The sequence below is a fragment of the Moschus berezovskii genome, chromosome 7 (genome assembly GCF_049115385.1).
Source record: "Moschus berezovskii isolate FMDL1 chromosome 7, NW_MosBer_1.0, whole genome shotgun sequence".
NCBI lineage: Eukaryota > Metazoa > Chordata > Mammalia > Artiodactyla > Moschidae > Moschus > Moschus berezovskii.
In genome coordinates, this window is record NC_142466.1 from 109,893,382 (window position 1) to 109,920,542 (window position 27,161).

Below are 27,161 nucleotides of genomic sequence, written 5' to 3' on the forward strand. Positions count from 1 at the left end.
GTACAGAGCCCTCCCCACTCTGAAGTTCATTCAATAATTTACTTAAACACTGGGTGGGTCAACTTTCTAAGCTGACATGACTTCAAACCACAGCTCATGACCCTTGAGTGCTCACTGCTTGACAACTGGGAATTAATGTTTAGTCACCTGGCCTTGGCACTAAACCCAAAGACGACAGATCCACAAGAGGTTTGGCCAGGTCTCAGAAGAGCTTCCATGTCTTTGCCTGAGCACAGACTCTGCTTAAAACTTAGGTCAAAGCCATTTCTTCTATGCGGCACCTAAAGGTCATGCTATACTCCCCTCCCCCAGCCACCAGCCTACCTCCCCCAGCAGCCTTGGGTCCACAGTCCATGGGCCTGCTGCCAGAGTGCCCCTCTTATCTGTCTGCCCATCTGTGGGCCACTCCCAGTTCAGGGTCCACTTCAGAGCTCTCCCCAGCTTTTAGCACCAGGACATACACTGTGTGTGTGCCTGTCTGTGCCTTTTACCTGTAGTACCCCTGGGCCTGGCACTGGACAGGGCACAGCTGTCCAGTAAACACCAAGTAGAGAGGAGCGTGAAGGGGGAAAGGCAGGAAAAGACATGGAATTTCTCCAATGATTCCCCCCCCATTCCCTGCACTCCTGCCACTTGAGCTCCAGTCCCTGTTCCCTGTGCTTTCTCACCCCCACACTATCCCTGTGACCGAGGTGCCCTTCAACACTGCCATCCTTAGGACATCATCTCTATTCTCCCTGGATCTCCATGGCATCATGTCTAATGTGACACAGATCACTTTCTACTGGAAGTCAGGCCAATGGGCTCTGGAGGGCAGACCTGCCTAAAGAGAACCCCAGCTCCTGCAGGTACTAGCTGTGACTCAGGCAGGCTACCTAACCCACAAATCCATTTCCTCATCAGTAAGGTGGAAGTCACACTTGCAAGGCCCATGAGGGTTATGTATACATACATAAGGCCCCGGCAGAGAATCTAACACACTGCAGAGCTACATCAGCATTTTCTTCTCACAACTGCAATTAGGGTGTTCCTTGTCTAAAATTTCCTTCAGGGAATTCTCTGAGGACCTGGGGTTCAATCCCTGGTCAAGGAACTAAAATCCCACAAGCCACACGGCACAGTTAAAATTTTTTTAAATTAAGTTTCCCCTTCAGACTATGCAGTCCTAGAGGGCAGTGTCCTTACAGCTCAGTTTAGTGTCCTGGTTACCTAACTAAGGTCCTCTGATCTCTAGGCTTCCCAGGGGGAGAGTCACGGAGACTTCACAAATGGAAGAAGGACCTCAGGACCTCTGCTTCAACCCTAGCAGTTTGTACTTTTCCTGTTTTGCATGTTGGGGTTCCACGAGTACTCCCCTGACAAAAGGCCCTGCTGCTAAAAGAAAGTTTGAAAGTGCTGATTTTGAAGCTAGTTGGGCCCTCGTGCATCTTGTTAGAGGTGAGGGGGACTCATGGTGGAAAAGGGACATGGGTGTGATGAATGAACCCTCTCAGAGACCAGAAAATGGTTGGTGTGGGGCAGGGCTGAAAGGTGCACTCAAGGCTTTATAGTCAGAACATGTTATAGAGCTGCAGGGGAAGGGGCAAAGGCCAGATCTAGGGAAATAAAGGGCTCCCTGTCTCCAGGGTTTATTGGCCCCGGCTACTTCCCTCACCAGACTCAAAGCCTGGCGGGGGAGCCCTCCAGGTGGTCAAGGGCAGGCAGGAGATGGGACAGTGAGGGGAGAAAGTGTTCCTGGGGTACAGAATCCTTGACAGCAGGGTCCAAAGGCTCGGGGCCAGCCACCAGGAAGCTGTGCATGCCTACAGCCCGTGCTCCCTTGTAATCACATTGGTAACTGTCCCCAATGTGGGCTGCCACCGCCGGTTCCACCCCAGCAAGGCGCAAGGCCTCGTGGAAAATGCGGGGGTCGGGCTTGGGCCAGCCGGCAGCCTCAGAGGTCAGCACAAAGTCGAAGTGTTCCCGCAGACCAACACCTTCCAGGATGTTCTCTAGTCGTCGATCAAAGTTGGAGACCACTGCCAGCCTCAGGCCTCGTTTTCGGCACCCCCTAAGGGTGGCCTCAGCCCCCTCCAACACCTGCCAGGTGCTAGGACTGCTGAAGTCCTTGTACAGCTGCTCAGCAATGGGGGCCACAGCCTGGGTATCCCGAACACCAGCCTGGTGGAAGGTCTGCTGGACCAAATCCAGCCACCACTGGCGGGAGGTGAGGCCGTGGCTCAGGCCATAGTTTGGGAAGCTCTGGCTCTGAGCCTTGTACGCCTGCCTGAAGGCCTGTCCCAGGGCTGCAGCTTCCACCTCCAGCCCGTGGGCCCGGGCCTTAGTGGCATATTCCACTCCCACGGGGTGCCGGAGCCTGAGCAGAGTGTCCTTCACGTCCCATGTCAGCAGTAGAAACTGTAGCCGGTGTGCCATAGGTCTGCAGGAGGGCGGCCAGTCCACCCTAGGTCGGCCCCTTTCTCAGGTCCCAGGAGGTTGAGCTGGACAAGACCACCCTTACCCAACCTGATGGTCTTCTCTTTCTGGGCTTTGTGGGTTAGATCTGCTGGCACTTAGGTAATGGCTTCACAGCAGAAAATCCTGGAATGAAGGGCAAGGGAGGTGGAAGTTCAGGCTTTGGAGTCAAGAGACAGACTGGGTTCAAATTCTGATGCTGCCAACTCACTGTGAGAGCCGGAGTGTCTCTCCCTGAGGCGCTCTGTCTCCTCATGTTTAAGGAGAGCAGAGTGACTCAACCTCACATGACTGCTGCACCAAGTATTTCTCCGTCCCTTCCACGTATTATGTGCTATATGCTAGGAAAGGGACAGACCTGTAGCCCTCGTGACATTCACAGGCATTAAAGAACAGGGGATACAGCTATCAGACAAAGAAGGAAGGCAGCAGGTACCATGAGGATATCAGTCCAGAAACCTGATTTAGACTTTGTTGGCGGGGAACTTCCTAAGCAAGTGTAATTTCAGTGGCAATTTAAGAAGGCCGAATCAGCAAATGTGCTATGTTGTGCATAGTTGTTCAGTTGTGTCCGACTCTGTGCGAACCCATGAACTTTAGCCTGCCAGGCACCTCTGTCTATGGGGATTCTCCAGGCAAGAATAGTGGAGTGGGTTGCCATGGCCTCCTCCAGGCGATCTTTCCAACCCAGGGACTGAACCCCCTTCTCCTGCACTGCAGGCAGATTCTTTACCATCAGAGCCTCCAGGGAAGACTGGGGCCTTGTAGTTCAAGATAAGGAAACAATTATTTCCACTGCTGTTACTATTGTTGGGAATGGGGAAAAAGTAGAGTCTTAGCAAACCATCTGATCAACCACTTAGTCAAGGGGAAAGACTGAGCCAGAAGGATAGATATTTGCCTAAGGTCACAGCCAGTCAGCAGCCCAGCCAGGACTAGAACCAAACCTCCAGATCCTCTGGTTAGTACTTCCTTCCACTGCTTAGACGTACTTCGAGTATTCAAGAATCTGATTTTCGTGAACCTCTACAGCCCAGGGCAAAAGACAGGACAAAACAGCCTGGTCCTACCCGTCTTAAAACCTCCCAGTCCGCCTGGGTGGAGAGCCAGTGATAGGTTCCTGACTCAGTGCACAGAAAACAAATTTCTCAGCCTAAAATCTATAGGCTGGAGGCAGCTTCTTGGCCTAGAGCCGATTCCAGACACCCAACCTGTTCAGTAGAAACCTAAGGGGCCAGAGTTCAAAGTGCAGCAAAGTCGTTGCTGAGGGACAGACTAGGCTGGTGAATCTGGGGACAACCCTTAAAGGAAGTTTGGCAGCGAAATAAAATTTCAGTCAGTCTGGACCTTAGGGAGACCCGTCCAAAGATACTCCCAGCTGGCAGGTGGGTAGGTGAAGAGGGGTCGAGAACTCGTCCAGAGTCGGGCGGGAACCACGGGCACAGCATTTTCCATTTCTGGAAGCCGGAGTCGGGGCTTCTGGCTGCCGGCCTACATTGCTCACCTCCCTGCCCATTTCCAGGACTCGGTGGCGGCAAATTCCAGGTAGCCTGCCCTAGGGCGACCTATCTGCGCCTGAGGTAGGCAGCGGGACCTGTGGCGCCAGTCCCCGGGCCCACGACCTACCTGCCTCACGGGGAAGTAGGTCAGGAAGGAAGCTGCAGGCCCACGGCCGCTAGGGAGAAGGGAGAAGCCGCAGAGGCTCGGCGGCGCCTCTTTTCTGGGGAATCCTAGCCCTCCGCCTGCCTCTCCGTCTCTCCCGCCCCCGCCGCTTCCTCCCGCACAGCCGCTTCCTCCGCCCCCTCCACCTGCGCTTCCTCCTCCTCTCTTCGCCTCACCACGTCTCCCCGCCCCCGCCGCCTCTCACCGCTCCGCCTCCTCCGCCCCCTCCGCCTCCGCCGCCTGTCTCCTCCACTTCTCCCCGCACCCAGACTGTCTCCGCCCCGCCTCCTCCTCTTCTTCCGCCTCACCGCCCCGCCCCCCGCCTGTCTCCGCCCCGCCCCCTCCGCCTGTCTCCGCCCCGCCCCTCCGCCCCTCCGCTTATCCCCGCCCCTCCGCCTGTCTCCGCCCCGCCCCTCCACTTCTCCCCGCCCCCTCCGCCTGTCTCCGCCCCGCCCCGCCCCTCCACTTATCCCCGCCCCCACTTCTCCTCGCCCCGCCCCTCCACTTCTCCTCGCCCCGCCTCTCCCCGCCCCTCCGCCTGTCTCCGCCCCGCCCCTCCACTTCTCCCCGCCTCCTCCGCCTCGCCTCGCCCACGCCGCTTCCCCTCTGCTGCTTCTCGGCTCGTTCCGGCCGCACCTTCACCTCACTATATACGGCGCTCTAGTCACCCGCCTTCACCACCCTTCGCTGCCCTCCTCGTTCCTTCTATGACCTTCTCTGCCCCTTCGTAAGACCCCACACCCTCTCGGTTCCCGCACTGCACCAATCGTTCTGATCGCTTGAGGCCCGCCCTGCGTGCCCCTGGCCTCCCCATCCTCTCCAGTCGGCCTCGCGGTCCCTCTCGTTTACACTCTGCTCTCTCTGCTCTCCCCGCTCATTCCGCCCCCCACCGGAGTTCCTTCCCCGCCTGCCGTGGTTTCGGAGCCCCCCTCCCCCAGGTGCCCAGGCTGATTGGGAGGAGGGGATTTCTGTCCTGGTCTGGCTTGGTGAGTGCTGGGTAAACTTGGGCAAGGTGCTGCCCCTCTCTGGTCTGAGTCCCCAATCGGTACTCGGAGAGAATTGCTTTCTGTTGAAAACTTGCCTTAACCCAAGACAATGTGCTGAGGGTAGAGTCCTCTGTAGAAACCTGTTGTTTTGATTAAAAAAGAAGTCAAAATCTTAGGTGTCTGTGCACAGCAGGGATGCCTGATAGAAACAGAGACCGTTTTGGAGGAAAGAGAAAGCATAGCTTTATTTCTTTGCCAGGCGGAGGGCATGCAGCAGGCTAATGCCTCAGATAACGTTTCCCCTTCCCTGGGGAAAAGGGAGAGGTCTTATAGTCTAGGCTTTGCTCAGGGGTGAGTGATACGGTTCAAGGCAGTGACAATCTTGCATTCTTTTTTCTGCAAAGTTTTAAAATGGCCATAACATTGAGTCTGGTCGTCAGGTTATTTGAAAAGACCCTGATGCTGGGAAAGATTGAAGGCAGGAGGAGAAGGGGACGACAGAGAATAAGATGGCTGGATGGACATGGGTTTGAGCGAACTCTGGGAGTTGGTGATGGACAGGGAGGCCTGGCATGCTGTCATTCATGGGGACGCAAGAGTCGGACACGACTGACCGACTGAACTGAACTGAACCTTTTTGAAATGAAGAATGCCAAGGGAGTTATAAGGGTGTGTAGGGGAAAAGAATGCCAGGTGCAGGATAGAATTCACAGACAGAGTGATTAAGGAATTAAATTTGTGAAGGAAGTCTAGTTGCATGCACTAGAAACAGCTAGAGTAAAACTAGGATCGCTGGACTCTTCCAGGCCTATTCTTGGGGGTTTTATAGCTGTTTACTCATTCCTTCATTTCCCTTGCTTGTTAGCAGTAAAAAAAACCCCACTTTTCCATTTCTGTTTAACAAATTCCCCACTGCTAGTTCATTTCTTCCCTTTTGGTGGAGAAAGGGAATCAGACATTGTTCTCATCTGGCTGAGGATAAAATTTCAGTGTCATTCCGCTTGACAAACATCAGCTGTTTGGCCCAGGAGCCCATCTATCTCCTACTTCAAAAGTATTCATGCTCATCTCAAAAATCTTTAAAAATACAAAGCAACAGCCCAACTTCATTCACTCACTAACTGCTTATTGAGGGCACTAACTTTGTGCTGACCTTATCTGCTCTGTGTCTGACACCCTGTTCTTCACTGAGGATATATACAGTGAGAAACAAGATAGGGTTTCGCCTTCATGGAACAGGGGCAGGCAGAGAAAATCAAGTAAATAAATAAGATCTCACAGGTGGTAAGAGCTATGGAGGTAGAAAACAGTGGTTTCATGAACAGTGACAGGGGACTTCTTTGGATGAACCAGTTACTGTGGGAACAAACATCTGAAGGCCAACCAAGTGAAGATTAAGGATAAGTACAGCTGAGCAAGAGCAATGGCTTCTCCATTGTCCAACCACTTCCCAGGCATTGCTGCAGTTTGGGTTTTTATGCTAACAGACCATTTTCTAGGAGCACACAAACACACATGCAATTTTATCCCTTTCTTCCCTCCACTTCTTTTGTGTTTTGTTTTATAAAAACAAAATATCCCTCTGTATTCCAAGGCTGCTGTTGATTTTATTCAGAACTGCCTCACCCTCATTGGTCTCAGGCCTGGGAAGAAATACAAAGTTCAGAGTCACAGACCTTGGCCGGCAAGGGAGAGCCTGACTCGAGTAAGTTTTTCAGCAGAGAAGGGAGCCTTGAGAGTCACAGGAAAGCCAATGAAAAGTCCTGCTATTTTGAAATAAACTTTTTTTTAATTAGCCAGTTCAAAAATAGGTCCATGTCATAGAGACAGTTTCCTCCCTAAGGCAGATGACAGGAATTCCTAGTCAGTTTCATTTTTTAATCTCCCCTTGGCCTGGCGTACTGTAATTCATGGGGTCGCGGAGAGTCGGACACGACTGAGCGACTGAACTGAACTGTGTGGATTCTGGCCTAGTGATTGCTCGTGGAGACACCTGGCATGTCACAATACTGACTGTTTTGTTTAAAACAATTTTTGTCACACTGTGCAGCAGCATATGGGAACTAGTTCTCCAACCAGGGATTGAATCTGGGACCCCTGTAGTGGAAGCCTGGAGTCTTATCACTGGACTGCCAGGAAGACCCTCTACGGACATTCCTTTATTTGGCCGTGTCAGGTCTTAGTTATGGCACTCAAGATCTTTGCTGTGGCATGGGTGATCTTTAGTTGTGGCATGTAGGATATAGCTCCCTGACCAGGGATTAAACTTGGACTCCCTGTGTTGGGAGTGCAGAGTCTTAGCCAGTGGACCACCAGGGTAGTGCCCTCTATGGATATCCTTGAACACGTGTTTTGGTCACATCCATACATATTTCTGTTGGGTAAATCCCTAGATGTAGAATCACTAGGCCATAGGTATGTGTATGTTGTTTCAGTAGATGGGGCCAGTTTTCTGAAATGGTTGTACCAATCATGCTGGAGAGTTCCACTTGCTCCACATTCTCAAAAATTGGCAGTCTATTTTTTTTTAATTTTTGGCATTTTTATGGATATATGGTGGTATCTCATTATGGTTTTAATTTGACTTTCTCTGTTAAGTAGTGAAGATAATACTTTTTCATGTATATTGGCCAAGTTTTCACTTACATGAATAACACATGAATATATTCTTGTTAGACATAATACATGAAGACAAAAATGTAATTGAAGCTAAGACAATATGTAAAAGATGAAGTCCTAAGCAGTCTCTCACCTCTACACCTTGCAATCCCTCCCCGAGTTTTGAGCACTAGGCTTGGAGTTAGGAGACATGGATCCAGCCTTGGTCTAACACTGGCGTGTGTGAATTTGGACAAGTCCCCTCTCTCAGTCTGTCTCTCATCTGTTGAATTAGTGTTTAACCAGATGGGTCTCTAAGAACTTCTCTGATATTCTGGCCACTGTGTCTGTCATTACTAAGACTCCCTGTGGTGGGGATGGCCATTTGCCCTCATATCCATCTCTCCATCTTCCTTAGTAATTGAATCTCCAAGTTTTAGCTGAGCACAGGGCTGCCCCACTAGACTCTTTTCCAGCCTTCCTTACACACCTAGGTGCAGCCATGGGACTAAGTTCAGACAAGGGCAAATGACGTATGCAACTTTTGGGTTGTGCCCTTGTGAAGAAGTGTCATGCCCTCTACTTGCTCGTCTCCTCTTTCTGCCGACTGAAAGAGGGCCTGATGGTTGGAACTGGATCCACCAACTGTGATCATCAGATGGAAGCCAAGATGTGTTGATGACAGAACAAGGCGGGAGCCATGACTCCGCACACTATATAGCTGACCACATAGCCCAGACTACTCAGAAACACATTTCCATCTTAAGCTATCATTATGTTGGCTTTTGTTATAATTACTGAATATGAATCCTGACTAATACAGAGTAACTGGGGAATGACTTTAAATCTGATGTCAGAGCAGATTTTTCTGAGGCTGTGACATTTAAACGAAGATCTTAACGATGAAAAAGGAGACAGCTGTGAAAGAGTTTAGGTAAAAAGCATTCCAGGCAAAGGGGACAACCACAGGTGCAAAAGCTCTGAGATCCTACCAGCCTTAAATCTCCTTGCCACATCTCCCAGGCCATTGTTCACAGGGACTAAACTGAGGTTGGTCGTGTGACCCAAGCAGGACCAATCAGAGATCTCCAGAGATCTGCTATGTGAATACTGGGATAGAAAGGGTTAAGGACCATCTTCTCTGGTGGCTCAGATGATAAAGAATCTGCCTGCAGTGCAGGAGACCCAGGTTCGATCCCTGGATCAGGAAGATCCCCTGGAGAAGGGCACAGCAATCCACTCCAGTATACCTGCCTGGAGACTTCCATGGACAGAGGAGCCTGGCCAGGCTACAGTCCGTGGGATCGCAGAGTCGGACATGACTGAGCGACTTTCACACACAAGGACCTTGCTGCTCTCAAGTGGCAAAAACCCGTATTAGAATAAAGGCAAGCTGAGGCAAACACAGATGATAGGAAGGGGTACAGGCTTCCAGGAGAGCCTGTATCTGTCACTTGCCACCAAGATCACCCAGAACAAGGCAGAATATGGGGTGCTGCAAGAGACAGGCCCTGATGTGTGGAACTGGCAGAGTCCACACAGGGCAAGGTCAGGACTCCCCCTTCCCTAGGTGGGAAGTCGGTTGTAAAATGTCTGGTTTAATTAAGTGCCTGTTGTTTTGGGGGACCTCAACCGTATGCCCACTGAGGTAGTTTTAGGGACCTTAGTGAAATGAAAAGTGAGGATGAGGGAATGTGTTGGTTACTTGTGGTGGTCTGCGGGATGCCGCATGAAGGGACAAGCTACCATCCAAGCTGGCACGTCTTGAGAGGGAAATAAGAAAATCATATTGTGTTGAGAGAGGCCCCTCATGCTCACCAGACACCTGGAAATCTGAGAATAATATGCCTCACTGGTTGTGAGAGCTGAGTTCTCTGCCCAAGGTTAAAACTCCGGTACCTCAGGTGCTACGTCCTGACTCCAGGGGGCGCCACTCACACAGACCATATGTGAAGGCAGCTCAGCCCCTGGATGTGCCCCATTACTAGAGCTACTAAGAGCATCAGCATTAGAGCTATCGTTTTGTTACTGTTTATTGGGAGGTGGTATGGCAGAGTGGGGAAGGGTAGAGGCCTTCGAGTTGGGTTATGTGATTTCAAGTCCCAGCTCTGCTGTTTTTGGTGACTGGGGTTCTAGACCCAGTTCTGCCACAAACTTGAGCAGCCTTGAGAGTCATATAAACATAAACAGCTTCTTCACTGCAAACCCACGCTAAATTTAGGATTCCCTTTCCAAGCTTTCTCACCTCAGTCAATGGCCTGCCTATCAGCCATCCAGGAGCTCAAGCCAGATTCAACCTTGACCGCTCACCTAAGTCCTAAATCTGTTCTCTCCATCCCCAAGGTCACCACTCAGTCTCGGCTACATTTATTTGTGCTTTGCCACAGTGCTGTCAAAATGCTTCTATAAACTGAAATTCCAACTAAAAATCTTTGTACTGTATTTTCCAAGTCTCCTGTAAACATGTTATCATATTTTCATAATTTAGAAAATAAAGATTAAAAAAAACCCATTAAAAACCTTTTCTGTGTTCCAGCCATACCAGCCCTCCAGCTCACTTTGGCCCCAGGATCCCTTCTGCTTGGAATGATTGTCCCTAAACATGTGTCAGCTTGGCTGGCTGCTTGCTTTCTAGGTCTAGGTTTAAATGTCAGATCTAAGGGAAGTGTTTTCTGATCCTTCATACCAGGTCATACCTGGTGGCCTTCACAGCACCTGTCACTACAGCAGTGGTAACAGGTCTGCCTATTGATTTTCCTCAGGGATCCCCATCATCACTGCTCAATGTTAACTCCTGGGGGCTAGGGACACAGTTATTTGCTTCCTGAGAATGGTTTGTACCTAAAGGGTGTGTCTGCCTCCCATCTCCTTGTGCCTAGAAGACAGCTGGGCCCCCTCTCAGCTTGGCAAAGATGAGTGTGGGATGGCCTTGAAGAACGTTTCCTTCCACACTAATCAGAAACGAGTTCAGGGCCAGGGAGCACAGAAACGAAGGTGGTGCAAAGTTCTGGTGTGGTCCAAGCTCTGAGACCCGTCAGCGGCTCATCTCTCGTGTTTTCGGTCTCAAGGTGATTCTTCATGTCCCAAAAGCTGAGTACAGAATGCGGTGGCCACAGCTCTGGGGAAGAGCACCAGGAGTCAGAGGGAAGCTGCCTCTAACCAGGTATTTCTGTTTTAAAATAGGCTGTACTGTTTTTAACATCCGAAATAGTCTTGCTCTGCCTCTAGAGTTGGGATCCTCTGTCACTCTGCAGACAGGCAGGTGGACTTGCAAACTGGCCCCTCCTTAGTGGGGCCTGAACTTGCACTGGGGGGTGGGGAACACGACATCGCATCCCCTCAGAAGAACAGACAGAGACCTGTTTCTCAAGCCAGAAACCCATGAAGGCATCTCATCCCCTGCCTCAGTCCCCCAGTAGGAAAACACTGGCAAAGTCTGCTTATTCAGTCTTCAGAATGTATCCTGAGCACATTCCGCTTCCTTTGCTCTCCACTGCCACCACCCTTGGAGAAGGCATTGGCACCCCACTCCAGTACTCTTGCCTGGAAAATCCCATGGACCGAGGAGCCTGGTAGGCTGTAGTCCATGGGGTCGCGAAGAGTCAGACACGACTGAGTGACTTCACTTTCACTTTTCACTTTCATGCCTTGGAGAAGGAAATGGCAACCCACTCCAGTGTTCTTGCCTGGAGAATCCCAGGGACGGCGGAGCCTGGTGGGCTGCCGTCTATGGGGTCGCACAGTTGGACACGACTGAAGCGACTTAGAGGCGGCGGCCACCACCCTGGTCCAGGCCATTGGCATGGTTCCCTGGGGTCTGCAGCAGCCTCCCAACCAGGCTGGTTCTGGCTCGCCCCTCCATTTTTTTTCATAGCAGCAGAATGGGGGAAATTGGAACACATATAACGCCTGGTTAAGACCCTTCAGATGGCTTTCTATCAGATGCAAAATAGAAACCAAGCTCCCTACGAAGTATGGGATCTGCCTTTCCACCCTCTGGTGCTGTCACCCACCTTCTTCCTCATCGGGTTCCCACGATGGGGCTCCTGCTGTCGCAGGAGCCTGCACACTCTGCCGTCGTGCTCGCAGCTTCTGACGTCCGCTGCCCTCTCCCCTTGCTAAAGGCCTTTCCTCGCCCCTCAGTCTCAGGAAGGGCTCCTCAAGCGAGGCCCATCATCTGCTATTCTGTCTCAGCCCCTTGCTTTCCCTGGAAGCACTGTTTCCATCTGTAACTGCCTTATTTGTCTGTTTTCTTGACAGCATCTCTCACCCTGGTCCCCTTCTGTAGATTCCACGCAGAGACAAGCTGAAGTCTGTCCTGCTGTATATCCCCAGGACCCGGTATTGTGGGTGGGCACAAAGCAGACCTTCTCAAGAAATATCTCTGCAATAAAGAGCCTTTTTGGTGGTGCCATCGCCAACAGTCAGGAATTCTCTCTCTGCTTCTGAAGTTCGATCCTTCAGCAGTGTTCCTGCTTATTAATGAATTAATTCTTTTCTGTTTGTTAATGAGTAATTCTTTTCCAGGTTTATGGCTCAGAGAACAATAGGAGACCTCAAGCAGCCTGGCAACCACTGGCCTGTGTGGGGATCGCTTTGCAGTGAAATTGCAGCAAATGTCAACTCTAAACCCAGGGTGTCAATCTAGGCCTGTGTGCCCAGCTCTGCTGCCAGAGGCCTCCAGCATTCCAGAGCTTCTCAGGGTCCAAGAATCAACAGCCCTCTTTCCCTTAATGTTCCAAGCCCTTCTCCCAGGCCCCAATGAGCTGATGCCATGAGTACTGGTGGCTTTCCAGCTGAAGCAACCTGAGAGGAAGGAGCGGGGTTGGCAGAGGTGAGCTTCGGGACTGACCCAGAGGAGGGGCTGGGAATCTTGGGAGAGTCAGTCAGGATGTGGCTGCAAGTGGGAGGATTTAGCAGGCTGGCAGAAACCACCCAGGGCTTCCAGGCGCCCACCAGCACGTAAGCAGGAAGAGGGCAGGAGTGCACAGTTCTAAAAGCATCGTTTACTTTGGTTTTCACTCCTCCAAGGCTCAGGAATAGAAAAGTTCTAGTTCTTGGATCTGGTACCCTTTCTCCATCACTCCTTCAGCCACTGCAGTAGCTGAGGCGTGTAATAGGTGATGATGACATCGGCACCTGTGTGGGGAAAGAAGCGGGCAGCAGGGCAGGGCATCAGCTCGGGAAATACCTTCTGGGAGGTGAGGGCTGGGGTGGGAAGAAGGCCACTCTGAAGAGGCACAGCCCCAGGGTGTCACTACCTAAGACTCGAGTCCAGTTCTGGTCAGTCCTGGCTCTATACACCGTGTGACCTTGGGGAAGGCGTTTTCTCTTTCTGGGCCTCAGTGTGCCAATGTGTAAAATTGCACAGTGGGGGAAACAGGCAAGCTGCGAGTTCCTCCGCCATGCCGTGTGCCTAACCAACAAAACCAGCCCTCATTTCTGAAATGACAGGCGTATGCCAATTACACGCCAATTATGCCAATTAATCCCCTTGATGACCATGCACCGTCTGTCTTACCCCCCGTCTACAGACAAGGACACTGAAGTTCGAGAAGTGGCTTCCCAAGGTCTCGAAATCAAAAAGTAACTGAGGGCTCTGCGTGCTTCATTGCTCATCTTCTGCCCCACAGTTTCATGTCCCTTCCCCAGCCTGTCTGTTTAGATCACTGGTATTTCCAGACAGGCAACTCCAGGCTGTCCCCTAACTTTATTTCCCTATTTGGGCAAGCTGCCTGTCAGTTCCCTGTGGCCCAGGTCAAAACCCCCCACTCCTGCTTGCTCACCTGCTCTGCGGAAGGCAGTCATGACCTCTAGTACAGCAGCCTTGAGATCAAATGCCCCGGCCTGGGCCCCGTGCCACAGCATGGCGAACTCTCCGGAAACGTGGTACACAGCCAGGGGGAGCTCAGGGTGCTGTTGGGGAAACAGTGGGGGACAGGCAGGTTGAAGTGGCAGAAGGTGGTTGTGCCTCTGGGTGGCCCTTCCTCCCTGCCACAAGCCCTGGCACAGAGGCCCACAGTGTTTCCCCGGCAGGGATGGGATACGGGAGGTGGGAGAGCATTCGTTCCTGGGCAGATTGCTTCCAACTCTGAGATTCCCTCGATCAAAGGTCCCAGAATCTGTGGACACACTCCCATCTCCCCATCCCCAACTCTGGCCCTTGTTCTTTATACCTTGTTGCCCAGAAAGAGGAAATGCCTGGCCCAGGGCCACACGCTGTGCAGAGCCAGGACTGACCTGATCTGGGCTCAGTCTTAGGCGGCGACAGCCCTGTTCTCACCTTGTTCTTTACCTCCCGCACGATGTCCAGGTAGGGCGTTCCTGGCTTCACCATGAGCAAGTCCGCTCCCTCCCGAACATCTCGGTCCTGAGAGATGAGGTACGGTGTGGGCAGTGCCTGGGAGGCAAGGCGATGGGGGAAGAGGCTGGGTGGGGCTCACTCACCACCGCGCGGAGGGCCAGGCCTCGTGCTCCGGGTGGCAGCTGGTAGCAGCGGCGATCTCCAAAAGCCGGGCTCGACTGAGCCGCATCCCTGGGAAGCAGAGACACCAGGGTGGGCTCCAGCTTTGGGCTAATGGGTCAGGGATTCAACAGCAGACCCTCACCCATGCCTACTCACCGGAAAGGTCCATAGAAACAAGAAGCGAATTTGGCACTATAGCTCATCACTGATACCTGCAGGGAGACAACAGGGGTCTCGGCCCAGCCAGCCCTTTGCACGCGTCCCAGGGTGAAGTGTCAAGGAGAGGAAGGACCCAGGTCTGAAGACGAGCCTGTGTCCTAGGTGCACTGGAGCTCCGGGCCTTGCTTCGTCCATGTGAGGAGCAGACGTAGGGGCAGGTCTGGCCCAGGCTCTTTCACTTCCCCACAGCCCTCCCTTACCCTGTTGCCGAATCCATGTGACATCAGAGCTTCCTTGATGGCCTCCACGCGTCCGTCCATCATGTCCGACGGGGCCACCACCTGACATCCTGAAGGGCAGAGGGTGGCCTTCAGAACTCTGGGATCCCCCTCTATCCACCCTGCCGCCTCCCTGACCTGGGGGTGCTCATCCCCACTAGGGGGCTCACTCACCCGCCTTGGCATAGGCCAGAGCCACCTCTGCCAGCCGCTGGCGGCTCTCCTCGGCTTGGAATGACCCGTTCTCACTCAGAAGCCCTGCAGGACAGACAGCTGGGTTTGGGGGAACAGCTTGGGCCTCGGCACATCCCCAGTGAGTGGGAGTGTGGGTGGCAACGGGGCTTGTGGGCGGCGGGAGCTCACCGCAGTGACCGTGGGAGGTGTAGGGGCACAGGCACACGTCGCAGGCCACCAGGAGGCTGGGGAAGTTCTTGCGCAACAGACGGATGGCCTCGATAGCCGGGGAGTCCTCAGAATCCGCTGCAGAGCCCCGCTCATCCTAGCGGCAGGGGAAGGACAACGTGGTGTGTCTGTTACATGAAGCCTTAGGGAGGCACGGTGGCCCACTATCAGAGCAGGCCAGCCCTCTCCTTCATCACCACCACCACCCCTGGACCAGGAGGCCTGGGGAGGACTGTTCCCACTTTGTACAGGAGACCTGACTTGCCCATTCAGAGCTGCAGCCCTGCTTAGCTTCCTGATGCCACATGGCGGCTGTTTCCAGGGCAGGGGGTGTGTTCCTTCACCGGTGACCCCAGGCCACCCATCAGACAGATGGGCAAGCTGAGGCCCCATGGAGCAGAGCCCTGGGCCAGCACCAGGCTGGAGCAAAGGTGTGGTCATTGTAGAACCTCAGCTTATCCCATCCCCCCCACCGACTTTCCTCTGACACCTCACCTTGGGAACTCTGCTGGGGACACCGAAGATCAGGACACATCGCAGGCCCTCCTCCACCAGGGGTTTCAGCATCTCTTCCAGCCGGTTCACACCATACCTGTGTGCCGAGGCTGAAGTGAGGCAGGGCCCAGGCAAGGGTCCCCGCCCCCAGCTCTGGTCTGTGTCTCTGTTAAGAGTCAAGTTGCAGATGACATTAGGAGGGCTCAAGTTTCACAGTACAGGGTAGGGCAGGAATGCACCCATCAGACAGATGGGCAAACCGAGGCCCCATGTGGCGGAGCTGTCGGATTCAGCTTGGACGACTCCTTTGAGGTTGTTACTGAACTCCCGTCTGAACTTCAACTCTCCTCTGCTGTGATGCCTTTGGTGATAGGCACCAGACTGCCTCTTTTGTTGTGGAACAACTCTACCCCCGAGAAAACCCTTCTGATGGGAAGTCAGCCTCTCCAAACCGTCTCCCTCCTGGGTCTGCATCAGCTTCCTGGCACCTCCACCTGTGAAATCTCTCCCTCCATCGTAACCCTGCCCTCCCCACCCCAACTCCTACCTGGCCACTCCTGGAAGGCTGGCGATGGGCTGTTTGTCATCAGGAACATCCCTGCAAGAGCCAGGGATGGGCTATGGATTGGTAGCCGTGGGAAGGGCCAGTGGTGAGAGGGTGACTGGGAGGGATGGTTGGGAAGCTGGGATGGGATATGGAGGCGGAGGTGGTGGGAGGAGGATGGGATCCAGTGTCTGGTTCCCCTGCCTGGCCAAGCCCAGGGCCTGAAATAATAATATGAACAACAAGAGTAAGAGTGACAACAAGCAACTGTGCTAGAAGAACAGTACTCATGAAGGAATCAAGCGGGTAAGGACTTGGACTCCGAGTCAGAAGGTCCTTGGTTGCGGGCCCAGTCACTTACAGCCTGGGTGACCTTGACCACGTGATATTCTCTTTGATCCGTATCCTGGGTTCATTCACTCATTCAACAAGTATATATATATATATATAGGGGATGCACTGCACAGCTTGTGGGCTCTTAGTTCTCCAACCAGGTAATGAACCTGGGCTCTCGGCAGTGAAAGTGAAACTGTTGGACCTCCAGGGAATTCCCCATTCAACAGATATTTATTGAGTACTTATTATGTGTCAAGTACTGTTCTTGGGGCTGGTGATCCAACAGTGAACAAAACAGACAAAAATCCCTGCCCTTGTGGAGATGACATTCTAAGGGATCATATCCATATTTTTCTCATCTGAATACCATCAGGGTAGAATGAGGTAATATATATAGGTGCTTAGCACAGTAGTACCCGGGGTACATTAAGCCCTCAATAAGAATCAGGTGCTATCATGAATGATGATAACCGCCACCTTTTACATGTACAGCCTACAGAAGATCGCAGCTTCTGTCTTATGGCACAAACTCAGGATGACAGGCAAGGGTTATTTTTATGTTCCAACAAGGAGGACTGTATTCTTTTCAAGGTTTGTTTTTTTCCAAAGATGGTTGTCCTAAACCCACAGGTCACTTCCAGTACCTTCAGCTCCAAGCTGACAGTTCTTACAACACAGACACCTGCTCTGTTCACCCACACTCACCCCCAACCCACCCCCTGTAGATCAGAGGCCAGGCTCACTGGGGGACTCACGTGACGAAGATGGGGTAGATGAGGTTGGAGGCGCTGAGGCTGGTGGCGGCTGTCTGCCAGTTCCGGAGCAGTGGGTGGAAGTAGCCGCTGTGCAGAACTGACTGAGGATGCATGGTGGGCCCAGGACAGCTGGTTGGAATGGAGGTCTCCCGGGGGTCTGCCGTGTGCTCAGCCCTGTGGGGGCTGAGACGTGGTCCTTGGTACCAGGAGGTGGTCACACTCCCCCAGGCTCTAACCCAGTGCTACTGGGGTTCATTAGTCCCTGCCAGTCTGCATCAAGATAAGCAGACACATGATAGTAGGCCTTCAGAAACTTCCAGAGCAAGCTGAATCTAATAATATAAAATCTGGATTTGTATTTTACACAGTCTCTCTTTAAAAACAAACAAACAAAAAACATCTCTCTAGTAATTTATTTTCATTGTACTTTATCAAAGAATCAGTCTGGGATGGGCTGGACATGAATTACAATGAGAATCCTTGATCCAGCCACCACTTCAGCTCTGCCTATTCCATGAATGACATCCATGGTCGTGGCAGGAATTTCAAAAAAGTACAGGTAAGCAGAAAGAGAAAAATGTCCTGTAACTCTGCCTTTAGGGAGAAGCACTGCTAACCCCTTGACCCATGGACTTCTGATCAGGTAGGACACATGCGAACAGGATTAAATGGCAGTGTCCGACACACAGACACCGCTGGGAGTGGCCACAGTGTCTTTTCCTGCCAGATAGCCTCATGTTGCTCCCCAAGCACCCGCCTCACTTGGCCACCTTCTGGTTCACCTTCTTTCCCTCGGAGGCTGTGCTCCTCTTTCCACAACTCCCCCAGTCCCAAATCTGACCAGGCTTTCCACGAAGCAGTCCCTCCTTCCCTGTCCCTCTGCGCCATCTCCTCTCGCCCAGATCAGCCTCTCTTATATAACAGTTCTCTGTGGACCTATCTTATCTCGTCCCAGTAGGCAGAGCTTCTGCAGGGCAGGGGCCACAATTAGTTCACTTCTGCCTCCCCCACAGCACTCTGCCACACAGTAAACATTGAATCGCATGAAGTTCAAAGACAACACGCCCTCAATGCCAAATAAGAGGTGTAAGACGGAAGAAAACTGCAGCATTAAGATGTGTTTCTTGAGCACCTACTGTGTGCCAGGCCACGGTGGGCACTCGCACACGTGGCTTCTCCTCCAGCTGGCACTGTGATAGTGGGAGGCTGGGCTGACTGAGTGCATCTCGGAGAGGCCGAGCCCACGGTGAACGAGCCAAGACTTTTCCAATGTGACTCAGGAGGTCAGAAGCTTGTTGGAAGAAGATAGGACTCGAAGTTGGTTTTGCAGGATGAGTGGGTTCAGCTTGGTAGAGGGAAATGGGGGAACGTTCCCTCTGGAAGGGAAGGAAGGGGCCAGGCTGGGGCAGGAGGACGGGGTGTGGATGGCTGGGAGGACTGAAGAGGCAATTGAGGATGTGTGTTTGGAGGACAGGAGCTGGGGGGTGGGTGTGGGGTGGCCAGGAGGAGGTCAGGGAAGATTTCTGAGCTGGGGGTGGGGGAGGGGCTTGGTCAGAGCCTGGCTTTAGGAAGATGATTCTTGCAGCCTTAGTGGAGCCCAGCCAACTTGGAGTAGAGGAGGACAGAGGCCGTGGGGCTAAAGGGGCGGGAAGGAGGGGCCATCCTAAGGCAGCCAACAGGCAGTCTCTTGGGGCGGATGCTCTAGCTTGCTTGACCTGGAGGACAGCAGAGCCAGGGACAGGCAGGAAGAGGGCGGTGGGGAGCTTGGAGAGAGAGGAGGTGGAGAGCTCTGTTTTAGACACTTCCTTTTGGAAGTGCCTAACAGCCAGCTGCGGGAAAACAAAGAGCCACCAATCTCGCCTTGTATGAATGGGACCTAGAGGCCCAGAGAGGGGCAGGGACTTACCCAAAGCTGCACAGTCTCCGGCGTGTTGTGGGAGGGGGGTCCTTCAGTACACTGATGATGCCTTCCCCTCCCTCACCCCCCAGTTCTCCTGGGCCCCCCTGGCTTCCTCACAGCAAGCTCAGGGGCCGGCTTTGTCTGATCCTCCTCCTTGGCGGGGCTGGGGTTATCGGGAGCCACACAGGTTCCACTTCACCGCCACACCCCTGGGGCCAGCCACATCATCTGACTCAGGGCAAGCCAGGCCTCCCCAGAGATGGCCCAACACCCATATGGGCAACCGTTCAGAAGATACAAAGTCCTGAGTGCCGATTCTGTGCAAGATTTGCTCTCAGGTCTGCCAAGGATTAGCCCAGCTCAGAGAGGTTAAGCCTCTTGCTCAAGACCACACAGTGACTGAGGCAGAATGTGAGTGAGTTTGTTGTGAGTTTGCTGCCGGCAATGACTACAGGGCTTTGCCTACTATACCCCATACTACTGATAAACACTGGATTCGGCAGAAGTCTCTCTGCCTATGCTATCTCTGCCTTGAGGCTGGAGAGGTGCAGGATATCAGAGGAAAAATTACTGAGGGTGTGTCACATGCTGGGCACTGCGCTAGGTACTTTATACACATATATTATCTCATGTAATTGCAGAGAATTGTTCTAATTTTTAGTGCTAAGACGGAGACTCAGAGAGGTGACGTGACTTGCTCAACGTCATTCACATCACATTCTGAAGCTAGGTTCTAACTTACTCTCCAGAGAACAATCTTTATGGCAGCTGGCCCCAGGCTTCTGGAATTCAAGACTGCATTCCACTGGTCTCAACTCTGCATCTACTTTAGAAGGCTGCTGAAGGAACAAATGCCTTCAGAAGCAACAGGGCAGGCTGCCTAGGGCAGTGCAGGCCCAATTTACCCAGAGGAGACTGGGGGTTTTAGGGGTGGGAGGCTAGGGAGGAGGGTGAGAGTGGTAAGGGGCAGGCCTTACTAGGGCAGTCCCACTTTTATCTGCTTTTTAAAAAAAATTTTAGGTTTCAGAGAAAGATTTGAGAAATGGGTATTAGTGCTGAAAACACTGAAAGAGTTGAAATCACCAATCCTGTTTAATCTCTCACATTCTGCTGTGGAAGCAGGGTGCAGAAAGCGGCAGGAGTTGTTTGACAACCATGGCAAGTCATGTACAGCTCTGAGCTTGACCTGGCTTCCACTCAAGTGCCCTGTTACCTGCCCCCTCCCCCCGAGTCATCCTGTTACATACAAGTTTAATAAACAAACATTTGTGCAGAAGAACACCACCACCCCCTGAGTATCAGAGCCAAATCCAGATGGAAGTTTTGCTTTCCCAAAAGACCCTCAAAGACTGGAACATTTGTCACAAACTTGGGAGAGGCCCTTCTCCTAAATTAAGGGAGCCTGTAAGCCACAGCTCAAATCCTGTGACACCACACCAAAGACAAGGGCAAGTCACCATGGGATTCAGAAACATCAGCTTAACTGGCAGGCTGTAGCAGGTGGTGCAGAAAGAACGTTTCAGGGTCAAACAGTCCCAGGTCTTGTCTGTGTGTGACTCTGGGCAAGGTTGCAGAACCTTCATTTCACAATCTATGAAATGGGAACGATACTATCTAACTTACAAAGCTGCAGAGAAGATCAGAGACAGTGAAGAGGTACGTGCCTGGCACAAGGAGCCACACGGTAAACACGTAGCTGCTGCTACTTTTACTATCATCAGGAGCAGAAGTGGGCTGACTAGACCTCCAGGAGGGTCCTCACAGCTGTGCCCTCTGCACCCAGAAGGGAGAACATTCCCTCAAACCTGGACGGGCCACAGGGTCTTCCAGGATATCTGAAGTAGGGGGTTCCTGCCTTCCAGCAGTTTATATGGTAGAGAAACCATCACCGTACTGATGCTTCAGTAGACGGGTGGACTATAGGCTATGGGAGGGACCTGTCTCTCTGGGAACCAAGGATGGATGGCTTCATGGAAGAGGGGACACGGAGGCATAAGTAAATTTCAGACTGATTGTGGAAATATCTCCTTCCTTGGAGGGTAACCTCCCAACCCGAGAGTAACCTAAGTTGGGCCCTAGAGAGCCACCATCAGGAGGAGCTGAGAAGAGCTGCTGGGCCTGACTCCCCCGTGTGTGTTCCACGGAGGACTCCAGATGCTATGGTCTTGGCACAAAGGGTTGCAAGCTGCTGCCAGGGAAGGCTGGCTCTGCCACTAGCAAGGGCGGAGACGGTCAGGAGAGCCAGCTAGGTAAAAGGTGCTCAGGGCTTAGAAATCCAAAGCCCCAGAAGGGCCCAGTTGGTAGGCAGTTCTGAAAAGGATCCGACTGGCTGCCTGTTTATTCAACCTGCATTTCCTGAATATCTATTCCAGCCTGCCCCAGGACTTGGAATGGGGATTAAAGAGAAGGAGACCCAGGCCTTGACTTGACTTTGAAGAGCCCAGTCTCACTGGGGCTTAGCTATTTGGAGCTAAAAGTAGAATCCGCCAGTTCCAAACTCCTAGAACATACTGGTTAAGGAGGTTCCTTAAAGCGTGCTGATTACATCATTGAAATGATCATAATCTGGGTTGACACTGGTCCAAGATTGTACAGAGGGTCAACGGGGCTAGAAGCCAGGTCTCCAGCAAAGAATTCTTCAGTGTCCACCATTACCCCTGGATATTTTAAGTACAGATTTAAAAGCAGCCTATCAACAGAGGTGCGCTCCTGGAGAGCCCTGCGAGAAGGGGTTAGCGGAGGGAAGAGGCAGAACAGTGACTTTGAACCTGGCTGCAGCTGGTAGCGCAACGGATAAGCGTGTGGGTTTCGGAGTCTGTGGGTTCAAATTCTGATTCTGTCACTTTTCAGCTGTAAGACCTCAGTTTCCTCATCTGGTAAATAAGGACTTGAACCGACCTCAGTGGGCCGTTATGTGACGGCATGGGCCAATGCAGACAACGTACAAGCAATCCTAGCACTGAGCGACTGTTATTGTTTGCACCGCCCTCCCGCATCCTGCGAGGCACCTCGGGCTCTGAACTGAAGGAGAGAGCCCCGGTGGTCTCCAACGGAAAGGACCCCAGAGGAGACTCGGAGCCCAGACCCGGGTCTGTAAGGGCAATGGCCACGCAGAGACCCCCCAAACCCCGCTGCAGCTGAACAGTCTAAGAGCCCCAAATAGGGGTCGCACCGTGACTCCGTCCCCGGCTGCACAGCCGGCGCTTGGGGCGTACAGCACAACCTGGGTCTGGGGACACAAGACTTTGGTGCCACAGCCCCCGCCTCCAAGTCCGCCATTTCCCCGAGGCCGGACCCTACTCACCTGCCTGCCTAAGGAGTCCGAGACACCGCTCCCGCCTCCGCCGCCGCGCGCTTTAGTCTCCCGGAGCCCACGTGGGGGCGGGGCGGCGCTTTCCGAAGCAGCGCTCCCCGCACCCCCGCCGCCCGCCCCCCGCACCCCCGCAGCCCGCCCCCGGCGGCGCGCAGGCCACGCCCCCTAAAGGAATTTTGACTGAGGGCTGGTCCGCTGCGGCCGCGGCCCCTCCCACACGTCAGCAGGCCTGGCCAATCGGGTGTGCCGAAGGACTGGCGGGCCCGCCCCTCCCTTCGCTGAGGTTTGCGCATGTGCAGGGAAAGGCCTTAGGGAGCCCACTTGCGGGCCCGGGGCGGCGCTGTTCTGTGCGGCGTCTGGACCGGCTTCGAAAATGGTTTTGTTTAAAGCCCCTCGCTTCCCAGCCTAGCGCATACTTGGCGCTGGTTGCTTGTTGAAAGAATAATTAGATGTCTAGGACATTAAAACAACACCATCGTGCCTAACACAATAACTAAATCCAGTTTTGCGGACTGAGCATTTCAAAGTTGTTGAGCTTAGCAGCAGGCTGCCCTCCAAGTTTTCAGAGAAAAGTTATTCCAGCGTAATTTTTCAGGGCTTACTCTGTGCCATCGTTTGGGAGATGTGATGTGAAAGACATGGGCACTCTGCAAAGGTTTCAAGTCTGATAGGAGAATCAGACCTGTCTGTCTATCATAGGTACAAGGAGATTTGACCAAAAGTCTGAGGGTGAGTGGGCAAGGTGCAGCAGAGTATATTCAAGGGCAGGAGGGATCTGGTGAGTCTTATGGGACTTGGGTGAACTGGTAGCATCAGATGAGTGAAATAAGGGTCGGGATCAATACTGTAGCAAAGGAATTCCTTTGTAAAAGTGAGACAGGGATTATTGATCAGTTGATTTTGAACTGTGAAGGATGCCAGTGGGTTGTATTACACTTATTCTCAGGTTTTATTTCTCAAAATCTGTACTCCAAACCTGTTTTATATCTCTTTATATTTCAAGTCTAAGAGATAGAGAGCCTTAAAGTTGGGAAAATATGACAATGCTCAGTTCCTAGCTACTAGAGTGTTCAAATAAGGAAGGTGGTGGAAAGAAAGTAATGTTTTTTTGTGTGCATTAAAGAGTCCAGGGACAGTACCATACGTTTTACTTTCACTTAACTACATTTGATGACAACTATGTTACTACCAGCAAATTTGGAAAACTCAGCAGTGGCCACAGGACTGGAAAAGGTCAGTTTTAATTCCATTCCCAAAGAAAGACAATGCCAAAGTATGCTCAATTGCACTCATCTCACCCAAGCCAGGCTTCAGCAATATGTGAATCATGAACTTCCAGATATTCAAGCTGGTTTTAGAAAAGACAGAGGAACCAGAGATCAAATTGCCAACATCTGCTGGATCATCAAAAAAGCAAGAGAGTTCCAGAAAAACATCTATTTCTGCTTTATTGACTATGCCAAAGCCTTTGACTGTGTGGATCACAATAAACTGTGGAACATTCTGAAAGAGATGGGAATACAAGACCACCTGACCTGCCTCTTGAGAAACCTACATGCAGATCAGGAAGCAATAGTTAGAACTGGACATGAAACAACAGACTGGTTCCAAGTAGGAAGAGGAGTCCATCAAGGCTGTATATTGTCACCCTGCTTATTTAACTTCTATGCAGAGTACATCATGAGAAACGCTGGGCTGGAAGAAGCACAAGCTGGAATCAAGATTGCCGGGAGAAATATCAATAACCTCAGATATGCAGGTGACACCACCCTTATGGCAAAAAGTGAGGAAAAACTAAAGAGCCTCTTGATGAAAGTGAAAGAGGAGAGTGAAAAAGTTGGCTTAAAGCTCAACATTCAGAAAATTAAGATCATGGCATCTGGTCCCATCACTTCATGGCAAATAGATGGGGAAACAGTGGAAACAGTTGCTGACTTTATTTTTCTGGGCTCCAAAATCACTGCAGATGGTGACTGCAGCCATGAAATTAAAAGACGCTTGCTCCTTGGAAGGAAAGTTATGACCAACCTAGACAGCATATTAAAAAGCAGAGACATTACTTTGCCAACAAAGGTCCATCTAGTCAAGGCTATGGTTTTTCCCGTGGTCATGTATGGATGTGAGAGTTGGATTATAAAGAAGGCTGAGCGCTGAAGAATTGATGCTTTTGAACTGTGGTGTTGGAGAAGAGAGTCCCCTGGACTGCAAGGAGATCCAACCAGTCCATTCTAAAGGAGATGAATCCTGGGTGTTCATTGGAGGGACTGATGCTGAAGCTGCAACTCCAATCCTTTGGCCACCTCATGCGAAGATCTGACTCATTTATAAAGACCCTGATGCTGGGAAAGATTGGGTGCAGGAGGAGAAGGGGGTGACAGGATGAGATGGTTGGATGGCATCACCGACTTGATGGACATGGGTTTGGGTGGACTCCGGGAGTTGGTGATGGACAGGAAAGCCTGGCGAGCTGCGGTTCATGGGGTCGCAAAGAGTTGGACACAACTGAATGACTGAACTGATGTTACTACCCTCAATTTATAGATTGGGAAAACAACTGCCAGATTAATTTGCCCCATGTCATCACTAGGATTTCTCTTCAATACATGTTTACCATACTCCTTCAACTCATAGAGGTGTATTCAGTTGCTCAGTTGTGTCTGACCCTTTGTGGTCCCATGGACTATAGCCTGCCAGTCTCCTCTGTCCATGGAATTTTCCAGGCAAGAGTACTGGAGTTGGTTGCCATTTCCTACTCTATGGGATCTTCTCAATCCAGGGATGGAACCCTAGTCTCTTGCATTGCCAGGAGGAGTCTTTACCACTAGCACCACCCGGCAAGCCCCCCTATAGAGGTAATCACAGGGTGGAAATTTTAATCTATTTTGCCCATGTCTTTTTGACCATGCCATGCTGTATTTGGGATCTTAGTGCTGTTTGGTATAATCTATTTTTTCCATGTCTCATGCAGGATCTTATTTCCCCCACCAGAGATGAAACCTGTGCCCCCTGATTTGGGAGCTCAGTCTTAACCACTGGTCCACCAGGGAAGCCCCTCCGTCTCTTATTCTTGGCTGACAGACCCGTTTCCACTTCCTGCAGCCCTACCTTTGAAATATAATTCTACCTTAACCTGTTACTCTTAACCATAAAAAGTACTGTGAGTGCAACAATATAAATCTTAAATATAATGTTGAACAAGAGGAGTCAGACACAAGAGAACATATTGCATGATTTCGTTAATATGAATTAGAAACCCAGGCAAAATGAATCTGTGCTGGGAGTTAGGATCGTGACTACTACTGAGTAGATAGGGAATAATGAGAAGCGAAATAAGACTTTTTAGGGTGCTGGTCATGTTGTTTATTGATCTCAGTGTGTTTCATGAATATGTTTTTTTGTGAAAATTTACAAAACTCTACTCTTATTTGTACTTTTTGTATGTATACCGTACTTACTAAATAAAAAACAAACAAACAAAACCAAGCCCCCACGAAACTATTTTGAGTGCCTCCCAGGTAGGTACACATGAAATTTATGTTAGAAATCAATATTACCTAAATTAAAAAAAATTACATTATGTAATTAGAAATTCATTAACATAGAATGAGGAAACTAAAATTTGAAATTTCAAATTCTTCTGCTCCAAAAACAAATACTTAACAACAGTGCCTCTGATGTCTATCAGAAGCCACAGGGATTAGTCTTTAATTTCATCACAGAGTACAAATGTTATGTTGTGTATGTATGCAGATTTTAGATTTTTCTTAGTCTACTAGTATGAAAGAAAACTAATTATCTTAGACAAGATTATCAGTTTCATCGATTCTTTTTTAGGTTTTCACTATTTATTTGTAACAGATACTCCATGTCCCGGATCGTCTCTCGTCAGTTCTTTGAGATGATGTCGTTGGCCTTGGCCAGCTTGAGAATGGTCATCTGACTCGCCCATCCTGCAGATGGCCCTGCAGATAGCAGAGGTTGTAAACTGGCCGTTGAAACTGCCTGTCACCTTGTCAACCTCAGCCACGTTCATCTGGATGGACGCATGGTCTTTGGCACCAATGATATGGTTCCATGGCACATACAGATCCACAAACTTTCAGGCATTGTTCTGCATGCTGAGGGGGCGTCTCAGGCCCTGTGCTGTCCCCCTTGCCCGGACACCAGCCCACCTAGTTTCACTGATTCTTTCAAAGAATCTCAGTGCTTCTTACACAAATGATTTCTTTCCAATTCGGAGTCTGTTCTGTTAATTCAAAGGGAAATGAATGTGTGTACAGAAAAGAAAAAGATAAACAAGGCCTTATCGTGTATATGCCACTGTGTTAAGAATCTTGTTATGTGTTAAAAATCTTGTTATGTTAAAATTCTCCTTTCACGATAGGTATTATACTGCCAATTTAGAGATGAGAAAACTGCACTTTAGTATATTAAAAATAAAGAAAAAAACCTTGTAATCAACTATGAAGGACTCAGTGTATGCCTTTTTCCCAGAGATGTAATACTGTCACATTATAGCTAACTGACAGATATATCATCAGTATAAATTGCAAGGAAGAAACAATATATATTGAATAACTTTGTCTTTCATACAAATATAAATGTGAGAACAGGAAAAACAAAGGGATGTTTCTGCTGTGGAGAAGGAAAAGCCACTGGGGTTGTGTTTGTATGGAAAATGCTTTGAAACAGATATATGGATCAGAGGTAATATGGTCTTACCGTTGAAATCATGGAGGAAACAGCAGTGTTCCTCCATAGGGTTGAAGAGTTAACACTTGATAGCAGTTTGAACACTGCCAGACACACAGCA

At 51.0% G+C, this 27,161-nt stretch overlaps 2 protein-coding genes, 1 long non-coding RNA gene and 1 pseudogene across 6 annotated transcripts; 1 reads left to right on the top strand and 3 right to left on the bottom strand.

Moving 5' to 3' along the window:
• Positions 1-312: 312 nt before the first annotated feature.
• Positions 313-4,380, bottom strand: HDHD3 (haloacid dehalogenase like hydrolase domain containing 3). Of its 2 annotated transcripts, none has more exons than XM_088838289.1 (2): positions 4,322-4,380; positions 313-2,580 (listed from the first exon to the last, which is right to left on the bottom strand). In XM_088838289.1, exon 2 carries the CDS (start codon positions 2,413-2,415, stop codon positions 1,660-1,662), a length of 756 nt encoding a protein of 251 aa, XP_088694415.1. In that variant the 5' UTR covers positions 2,416-2,580; positions 4,322-4,380; the 3' UTR covers positions 313-1,659. The 2 variants fall into 2 exon arrangements, with proteins under 2 accessions (XP_088694415.1, XP_055283605.2); XM_055427630.2 differs by lacking the exon at positions 4,322-4,380 and adding an exon at positions 4,081-4,245.
• A 325-nt stretch (positions 4,381-4,705) lies between these two features.
• Positions 4,706-12,650, top strand: LOC129557079 (uncharacterized). Its single transcript, XR_008686168.2, has 3 exons — positions 4,706-5,102; positions 10,769-10,863; positions 12,228-12,650. It is a non-coding gene; the product is annotated as an uncharacterized LOC129557079 (long non-coding RNA).
• A 36-nt stretch (positions 12,651-12,686) lies between these two features.
• On the bottom strand, positions 12,687-22,471 carry ALAD (aminolevulinate dehydratase). 3 transcript variants are annotated; one of them, XM_055427631.2, is made up of 12 exons: positions 22,340-22,471; positions 17,136-17,318; positions 16,048-16,098; positions 15,501-15,597; positions 14,967-15,102; positions 14,778-14,861; positions 14,586-14,674; positions 14,323-14,378; positions 14,148-14,235; positions 13,984-14,070; positions 13,487-13,616; positions 12,687-12,839 (listed from the first exon to the last, which is right to left on the bottom strand). In XM_055427631.2, the coding sequence occupies exons 2-12, from the start codon at positions 17,246-17,248 to the stop codon at positions 12,781-12,783; spliced, it is 990 nt and encodes a 329-aa protein (XP_055283606.1). In that variant the 5' UTR covers positions 17,249-17,318; positions 22,340-22,471; the 3' UTR covers positions 12,687-12,780. The 3 variants fall into 3 exon arrangements, with proteins under 3 accessions (XP_055283606.1, XP_088694416.1, XP_088694417.1); XM_088838290.1 differs by lacking the exon at positions 22,340-22,471 and adding an exon at positions 19,042-19,451; XM_088838291.1 differs by lacking the exon at positions 22,340-22,471 and adding an exon at positions 17,918-18,958.
• Positions 22,472-26,233: 3,762 nt separating this feature from the next.
• Positions 26,234-26,763, bottom strand: LOC148777506 (small ribosomal subunit protein eS21 pseudogene; annotated as a pseudogene).
• Between the last annotated feature and the right edge of the window lie 398 nt (positions 26,764-27,161).

What these genes read in the sequence shown, in the direction of transcription:
- HDHD3 (XM_088838289.1), bottom strand. Translation starts at nt 2,415, where the DNA reads ATGGCACACCGGCTACAGTTTCTACTGCTGACATGGGACGTGAAGGAC.
- ALAD (XM_055427631.2), bottom strand. Translation starts at nt 17,248, where the DNA reads ATGCATCCTCAGTCAGTTCTGCACAGCGGCTACTTCCACCCACTGCTC. An exon ending in TCCCCAGCAGAGTTCCCAAG is followed by an intron (nt 15,103 to 15,500) that starts GTGAGGTGTCAG and finishes CCCTGCCGCTAG; the next exon opens with GATGAGCGGGGCTCTGCAGC. An exon ending in TGCGGGAGGTAAAGAACAAG is followed by an intron (nt 13,617 to 13,983) that starts GTGAGAACAGGG and finishes TTTCCCCAACAG; the next exon opens with CACCCTGAGCTCCCCCTGGC.